Below are 9498 nucleotides of genomic sequence, written 5' to 3' on the forward strand. Positions count from 1 at the left end.
TCATATGTCTGCACCCTTCCTTAAGAGAATAAAATAAGAGCCTTGTCTTGTGTGTGAGTCTGACGATGCGGAAAGTAGCCTCGTAAAGGTTTAGCATCTTAAGCGTATTTTTTTTTAACAATATCCCAAAATTTTCACGTAAGTGAAAGGTCTTATTTCATCCTGTCTTTTAAAGAATGTCACTGTTCCTCTTAGCCTTCCCTCTACGTTAAGAAGGAGGGAGTGGGGGGGGAAGAACTCTCAGCTCGCAGACCGACAATTCTCTAGAAACGGAATAATTAATGCTTTCTTACATCATATTTCTTTGCTTAATACAAAACATGTTGTATATTGAAATCAGAGAATGAATAATAACTAAATACATACATTCATTCATAAATACACAATACATGCATACACACAAACCCTAGCTATGGAGTTTGTATGTGTGTTCTAATTCTAATGACAGAAACAGCGTCGAAATAATAGTTTGTGATCAAGGTGAGATCTACGATTATATTAGTTTGTGATTATAACCAGGTAGTCTGAATTGGAAGTTAATTATATGGGAAAAATTACTAAGCTGATAATTACGAAAATCGTTGCCTGTTCTCGTTCTTTTTCATTATTCAGCGCAAAGTTCAATTCACTTGTAGTGGAAATGATAAAAAATTAAAGAGAGAGAGAGAGAGAGAGAGAGAGGAAAAAATTCGACCTCAACCCGTGAGGACGGGAAGCTTGGGCCTTTGCAAAAAACAAAGACGATTGCTGGAGAAATGGAAGCTCGTAAGTCGTAAAAGTAACGGATGATCATAAGAATAAGAGTAATAATTCGTTGATTAAAGACTTACACAGCAAGATAAATCCTTGATCAAATAAGATGATTGTTTAGAAATTCAGTACCATCACACTTTGGCGCGCAGTTCGCCTGAATGAACTGATTTAACTAATCTATAAATGAACATCATATTTTTATCCTCGTCATTCATTTGCGTCTAAAAAACCAAAAACATCATGTTTTTCTTCTCGTCTTTCATTTGTGTCTGAAAACCGAAAATATCATATTTTCCTTCTCGTCGTTCATTTACGTCTAAAAACCAAAAACCTCATATATTTCTTCTCGTCATTCATTCAGTTACGTCTAAAAGCTAACAAGCATCACATTTTTCTTCTCGTCTTTCATTTACGTCTAAAATCTAACGACCATCATATTTTTCATCACATCTTTCATTTGTGTCTGAAAACAAACGAACATCGCGTTTCTCTTCTCGTCATTCATTTGTGTCTGAAAACAGAGGAACATCATATTTTCCTTCTTGTCATTCATTTACGCCTAAAATGTAAGTTGCAAATTTATATTAGCGAAAGAATGTCATCAATTAGAAAGGCACATTGTATAATATGAATCCATTTGTTATTGATAACAATACGCGATCTATCTTTATTTTTACCCTCGGAGTTGGGAGTTCGCTTTAGAAGGGAATTACCTTTAATTCTTTTCACTTCTACCCATTTGATTTCACACAGCTGTGAGGCATCAGACACTAGATGTTCTACTAACATTTAAAGACAAAATAATACAAAATTTTCTAAATTTACTATGAGCAAAAGTAAATTTTACTCTTGCGGCGCCTCAATATTAAAGCAGGGTTCCTGATGTGATCAGATTGAAAAATAAACTTTTAGTCTTCGATGGCGGTAATTCCCTCAACCCTTATTTATTTATTTATTCTTTTAAACTGTGAATGGGTAACACATTTGCGCCCTTTTCACTCGTTGTTAAACTGAGCGCTTCCTACTTTTTGCTCAGGGGTAAAATCTGATATAATTATAGAAAGGTTATTTTTATCTATTTCTGTTCATAATTTTCCAGCTGGTACAAATGACGAAAAGCTCCCCAGGATATGCTTTGCAACCGCGCTCTATTTGTCCTGTTCTGAATTTTTCTTTTTTACTCTGTGATAAACCTTCGGCCTACATCAAAAAATAGCTCGCTATGACAACCTATATGCGGTGTTTGTAAACTCCTATCTGCATATATTTCTCTGCAATATGTGTCAGGAGCCTCTTGCACGATCTGGGTTTTGAAAGATAATTTCACGACAGGTGACGCGTTTCAAACAACTCTTATGAAAAGTATGACATTTTCTTCCTTTGAAAAGTTGTTCCTTACGAGGGACTCTTGCAAGACACCTTTTCAGGAATTCTGAGCATCATCTTTCCGTGAAGACTCGTTTTTGACGAGGGACTTCTGAAAGATACATTTCATGAAAAGTTTCGTATGTTTTTTCCTGAAGGACTAACTTCCAGATGTCCTTTCTGGAAAACTTTGGAATTCTCTTCTAAAGGTTTTTTCGTAAGTGATTCCCTTTAAACAATATATATATATATATATATATATATATATATATATATATATATATATATATATATATATATATATATATATATGTATATATATATGTATATGTATATATACATATATTTTGTTTAAAGGGTATATGTATGTATGTATGTATGTATATAAATATATATATATATTATATATATATATATATATATATATATATATATATATATATATATATATATATATATATATATATATATATACATTACTGAATAAAAGACGCATTACTATAGTAATTCCAATTTTCTTTTTTTTACAGCCGGAGCAAAGAAAGTGCTGAACGTACCACCGAATAAAGGGTTATCTCATCACTACAGGATATGTGAATTCGGGGGATTCGATTGTCTGAAGGGAAAGAATGAGGTAAGGATCAGGACCTCGTGAAGTAAAGTGCAATTAATGAGAGTATTTCATTCATATCAGTCGCTTAGAAATAACCTGCACGAGGGGCGTATATTCTAGTAATAGTTCTTTCCCTACATTAGTGTAGGGAGAAAATGCGAGAGTAATTTCTTTTCCCCAGTAGAGGATTTTACAGTCTCTTCAACTTATGGTCGACGATAATGCCAAGCCTTTCCAAAAGATCAGAAAAAAAGACGTCTTTTTTTTTTTTTAGTAATGTCTGTTATGACCGCCCATCAATTATCACGTTACTCTGTAGGTAAGGCTCATTCAAAAACACACCCATTTACTCTGTTGATTACTGTGATAACGTAGCCGGTAATGTATAACATTTCAGTAATTACCCAACCGTAATGATTGGCCATTGAAACGCTGAGGTCCATTCAGGACCTGTAACTTAGGCATAAATGGTAGTGCTGAAACAGCCTTTAAAAACATTCTTTTATGCTATTCAAGTTGATTCTATTTTCTGGCTTCATGCAAAATGTAATGGAAAGGCAAATAATACTATATTTATGAATCTGAGGGGGTGGGGTGGGGAGGGGCGGGGGTTGGTGGACACCGTCCACATTAAAGATAGTGAGTTACAGGTTAGATATCAGTTATGGAGTATATTTCAATAGTTTTATCTTACTTACTTCGTGCAGTTCACTTGATAAATCAGTTTCTTTTACGTCAGCTTAATGATATTGCAGTGGTAAGAGTGTATCCCACCACAAAAAGCTGCGAAAGCTCTCCCAGATGATGTCACAAGACTTAGAAGAATGTCAGAACCGAAACGTTCTTGTACAGAAACCTGTGACAATGATACGCTCCTACTAGATCATGTATTTCATGACTGATCGGCAGATCTTTTACAACGAATACTGAAAAATTTTTATTCTTAAGTCCTTCCAGAAGTCTGTCACTTGACATCTATATCGAGAGTGCTCTTTCTCCTGCTAGAGATTTAAAGGGCTTTTCCTGTCCCTCCTAATGAAATAATACAACGGAAAACATGCCAGTACGGTGCATACAGTATTCTTTCAAGTCAGAATTACTACCTGAAGTGTAGTGTTCATAGAGATCAACGACAGTGATAGCTATGAAATCTGTCTTCTCCAGGAAAAGACTCCTCCAAATCAATCACACAACATGATGGAAGAGGACCTGTGCGTTGCGCTGTATAGATTCCAGTAACCATCTTGAGTCATACTTCATATTCGGGGCAATAATGACTTTCGGAATTACGAAAGAACTCAAACTAGCATGAGCAATCTTCTCAGAACACACAAATACTCTATAGTGCAATAGCATTTCAGTAAAGGATGGGAATAACTAAATACCAAACAACATTAACAGCACATTTTTTATAACTCGCTTAGGCCTTTTACTTAACTTGAAGCTTTTGCTTTCATATTCGTAATCTTGCTTGTAGGTGCATGCCTTTCCTATGGTAGGTCTAATGTCTATAACAAGCCTTTGACCCTTGCGGTAGTTCCAAAGAAGACGTTTCATTGATATCAACGTCAGTGTCCTCTCCGTCGTTGCCATTAGTTAAACTAATGTTAGGTAGGCCTATATCAGTGTTTCATAACCGTCGCATGACTATTGTACTATTTTTAAAGGCTATAGTATTCCAGTGGACTATTCCAATGTCAGTTTTCTATGTATCATCTTGACAAATATAAAGCCTTACCCACCTTGCCATTTCAGATTGACAGAACGACCCAACAGTGGATGGTACCACTGATGCGAAGAGTCGCAGAACAGTGCAGGTCCATTTTCCCAACATTACAACGATGTCCTGTTGCGCCTCCACTTGGCTCCCCTTGGTAGCCACCCACGGTTTCGCAATTCCGTCCTTTACCCAAAACATGTGTTGTGGAGATTGTCCAGCTATGGAGTCCAGCAAACATGGATTCGCAACGACTTTGTCAGAGCCGGACAGCCCGTCATCTGTTTTCCAGCATCCTCCGTGAAGTGCTTTATGCTATGAGCTCTGAAGCAATAACTGTTAACAATATTGTGCTCAGTTAATGTGAGTGATTTTAGCGTGAGAGTGTGACGTTGACAATTTTTGCCTTTGGTGGGATCCTTAACTCAGACTAGGTATGGTTGTCGAGCCCTTTGCTAGAATGGATAAGGTTGTCTGTTTGGATACGTACAACCGAGTGACAAATCGAACATGTCAGGCGTGGAACGACATACCACTTAGCCTGTTGTTTCTCTGAGTGACGTGACACAATAATACAAATTCACTTTTGTCAAGTGAAATTTAAAAAATCCACTGATTCATTTTCATGCTGATTTCTCCAGGGAAGACGATGGCCATACTTTTATTCGTCCAAATTCTGGAACTAGTGTTAAGATTTTTTACCCATATTTACTATGCAAAGTTTTTGTAATTAGTTTCAGTCATATTCTGAGCGAATTATTTGAACTTGTAAATCAACTTTGAACTCAAACTGTGATATGAAGGTGGCCTTCATTGATGCAATTGTTGTACAGTTATTTCTAATGAGACTTGGGTCTATTTTTTACTAGGAACTAGACGAACTCGGTTAAATTGCAACTAATTTAGCCCTGCTACAAAAATAAATCTCGGTTATGATATTTATTGATGAAGGACTATTTTCATTAGTGAAGGTGATATTTAGCAAGATTAACTGAACATAGTTGAAAAAGATATTGATAATGTGAAATTACTCTGCATTTAAACACTGCTGCACAATGTCAGTATAAGAAATTTAATGTTTTTTTTTTTAAATGTGTAGGAATAATGACTAAAAGTATGAAATAAGTCTGCAATTAAAAGCATCTGTACAAGTTTAAACATTAACATTTTTCGCAAATATGTAGCGATCTTATTGATTTCTAAAAATATTGCAAATTTGAAATTGGTCTGCATTTTAACATCTAAAAACATATAGCGGTCTTCTTTGTGATGGATGCAAATATTGAACATGTGAATTTAGTCTGTAATTAAACATTGATGCACAATTTAGAAAAAAAACCATTTGCTGAAATCTGTAGAGATCTCTTTTTGATGGCTAAAAATATTGCTCATTTAGAATTACTCCGCATTTAAACAGACAAGTAGAATTTCAGCAAAACGACACTTAATGTTTGTAAAAAAAAAAAAAATAGTGGCTAAAAATACTGGCAATCTTTAATTATTATGTATTTAAAAACAGCTGTACAATCTCAGAAGAAGCCATTTCATGTTTCTCAAGAATGCGCGCGGCCTCGAGCTTTGACGCCCCAGGCCGCAGCAGTGTCTGCCGAAAATGACAAATTCAGCTATTCTAAGGAAAGAAGGAAAGCGTACGTTGTAAACGTCACAGGGCTATCAAAGAAGTTTTTCTTCGTTACATCTACCTGGCATAAAGGTGACCTGACCTCTGGAAACCTAAGGAACGTGAACTGAAGGTACAGAGCCTCGAGCAACTAGCTGGCACTTAGGACTGATCTCAGGGATTTGGTGTGCCGATAGCGTTAGCTCTCTGGCCGTTGCATACTGATTGTTGCCATAGGCGTATAGCAAGGTAGTGCAAAACTTCACCTTCCCAAAACTTTTATCAATATTTACTTTCATGAAACATCGCTAATACTTAGACGTGGTCCTTTGATTACAGAACGTGTACCGCAGATTTTTTTTTTTTTTTTTTTTGCGTGGGCTGTAGTTTGGAACGTATTTAGTTACAGTTCTCTGATTTCATGTTCCGTTATTTAATCGTTTAAGATTTTGGGATAATCGGGGGGGTGGCAAGGGTCGCCGGCGCCCCGTGGTGACTACGCCCCTGAGTGTCTCCATGGAATGACAGAATAAGAAATATACTTTTCTTTTGGAGAGGAGGGCTTCAGGGCACGTAAATACGTGGAGCAATAAGCGAACAGAGGTTTATGGAGAAAAAATATATTAAAGTTGAAAATGTCCTGCTGACAAGAAAGCCATTTACCAATAATGATGACGAATGATATGTCAGTAACGATGGTGCTAACTCGATAATTCTGGTAATTGCTGATAAGAGGAGATAATGATGATGGTACCAGTTCCGTGCGCATGCGTAATGCTGACTAGTTATCTTTATGACAGATTTGATTTACATGCTCTTAATTTTGTACGGCTGTGGCGTATAAATATTCCCGCAACATCAAATATTAATGATCTTGATAAAGACTGTGATATTCTTAGCCAAGTTAGAACCCATCCATTTTCTGTGCCTTAAACTACGGCAGTAGTTCTCTTCCCGTTTTCTTTTTTTTATTATCCCTGTCGCAAAATGAACGTGGACTTTACTAAATAAAACAGGGTTGAAGATCCTACATAGTTTCAAGCAGGGCCGGATTAAGAGGGGGTGGGGGCCAGGGGCCTGGGCCCCGGGCCACCCACCAAGAGGGGGCTTCCCACCAATAAGAACAATACATTTTAATTTAATAATATAGTTTGTATATAGACTATAGTTTATATATAGACTATAGTTTGTAGTGTATGCAATAGGAGTTGGAAAGGGGGCCTCCCACCCGAGTGGGCCCCAGGCCTCCCACCAGCTTAATCCGGCCCTGGTTTCAAGGTTAGAAATCATGTGAACAATTTAGATAGATGTTCAGTTTACTTCTAGTCCCCCAAAAAGTCAATTTGAACACTGGGTCATAATTGATAAAAATATAGTCCATGATTTTTATGAAGTTTTTAGCTCATAACATAAACTTTTGTAAAGACTAAAAGTTGCTCAGTCATTTTTTTTTGTAAGTTGTTCAGGCACAAACGTATCAGATTAAGATATAAAACTCAATTCCCTGAGATCCTTTCACCATGAACTCATTGTAATAATTTTTTTAAGTTACTGAAACTGGCATCATATTTTGGATAACTTTACATCTCTGAAAATGGCTAAATCTTTTCAGGAGGTAATTACAATCTTTTTTTGTTATTAAAGAAGGTAATTTTAAGCTACACAATACATATATACATACATCCATTCATACATGCATACAGTAGCATTTACATCCTATATATCGACTACTATATTCCATTTGCGGATTCCTGCACTCACGGTTTCCATTACCAAAATTTCAAATTAGATTCAACCACATAGATTCATTCTTGTTGCTGATTGCCAAAAGTTGAAAAAGGAATATGTTTATGCCCGGTCATTCGTGTTTCCTTATTATTTCGAAATTAGTGACGCATCCATTGACGATGGTTTGTCTTTGGTTGACGTTGATTTTATTAAACAACAAACAAATTTTTCAGTGAAGATAGACAACACAAGAGTAAGTCGATCTGATTTCTTTTGCATGGCATTCACTGTTGGAGTTCCTGTGAGGTGCCTACTCTCTAATTTCTCTCATTTGTCAGACTACTACAAAGGGCCATCTTTCATCTTATTTTGATCTCTTTTCTTTCACTTTCTTCCCAAAGAGTTTTGGGTTAATTGTAGTCACAAGGTCCACCTCCTCCTAAAGCTTAAAAAATACTTATTTCTGTCATGTCCTTTAGGAGGGGGAACAGTAATTTCTTGTCTATAGACTAATCCTTTGATAACTTCCATAACTTATTGCTTATAATCATATAATCCTTGGTTTTATAGAAAGAGGCATATAAATAAATAACGGTAGATTAGGTTAGCTTAGGTCTAGTAGTTTAGTCTTCTGACCATTGATGAAGAACCCGTTCATAATTTTTACTTAACATTAAACTCTCTCTCTCTCTCTCTCTCTCTCTCTCTCTCTCTCTCTCTCTCTCTCTCTCTCTCTCTCTCTCTCTCTCTCTCTCAAACACTACTGCAGTACAAGCCATGTGAGTATTTTTTTGTTTTTGTTTTTGGCAATATTTGGTTGACAGATGGTCTTTTCCCTACACTATTCAACCGGCCACTGGGAAGAAACTGGTTACGGCATGGCTGTATGTGTTAATGAAACTTACATTTAATAAAGAAAAAGGAATAAATTTAAAATAGATTACAGAATAACCAAGTTAATTGGCAAAACACAAACCGATAAAAATGATTAAATAAAGGAACCCTATTTGTAAGGTTAATATTCGTCGAGCCTAAAAGTATCCCACTAAATGAAATGATTATGAAAAAAAATAGTGATGGATAGATAGCTAGGTAGTTGAATACTGTAGATACTGTAGATAGTTCAGTTCAGTTCTTCGTTTTCATATTCAGAATGCAAATGTAAACAAAATGACATTGACGGGGAATGTACTAAAATCTGAATACGTACTTATTGTTGTAAAAACTTACATGATTCATTGAACTAACAACTTAATATCCATTAACATAATCATAACTACATAAGAAATCACAAAACACTTCCTTAAAAATTTCCTTTGTCATTCTAAAATTTGTATTCACCAAATGCAATTCATTATCATTCCATCATTGCAGTGAAATCAAAATAAAATATGTAAATGTTTCGAAAGGCAAAATAAGTAAAAACAGTGTACAACATATAAATACAAAAATAAATTAACTATATATGTGGCAAGATTCTCTCATTTGACCGTCAACATCTGGAGCAAAAGTAAATCTTACTATATCAGCACATTTATAATTACTGTATGAAAAGCAATGTATATCATTAAATGTTTTACAGTTTCATAATTTTTCTGTAAGAAAACCGAAGATATATGAACAAAAGAAAAATAAAAATTATGAAGTCTTTTGAATAAAATGACGTGGGTTACCTAGCAACCCCAATGCAGACATAATCTA

At 35.5% G+C, this 9498-nt stretch overlaps 1 protein-coding gene across 15 annotated transcripts in view; it reads left to right on the plus strand.

The window, feature by feature from the left end:
• Positions 1-9271, plus strand: part of LOC136832227 (uncharacterized) — a 111202-nt gene extending 101931 nt beyond the window's left edge. For all 15 annotated transcript variants that reach the window (XM_067093071.1, XM_067093063.1, XM_067093061.1 and 12 more), the window contains 2 exons: positions 2649-2752; positions 4487-9271. In XM_067093071.1, the coding sequence (XP_066949172.1) occupies positions 2649-2752; positions 4487-4609 (227 nt within the window). In that variant the 3' untranslated portion in view covers positions 4610-9271. The remainder of the gene's footprint in view (positions 1-2648; positions 2753-4486) is intronic.
• The last annotated feature ends 227 nt before the right edge of the window (positions 9272-9498 follow it).

The sequence above is a fragment of the Macrobrachium rosenbergii genome, chromosome 49 (assembly GCF_040412425.1).
Source record: "Macrobrachium rosenbergii isolate ZJJX-2024 chromosome 49, ASM4041242v1, whole genome shotgun sequence".
NCBI lineage: Eukaryota > Metazoa > Arthropoda > Malacostraca > Decapoda > Palaemonidae > Macrobrachium > Macrobrachium rosenbergii.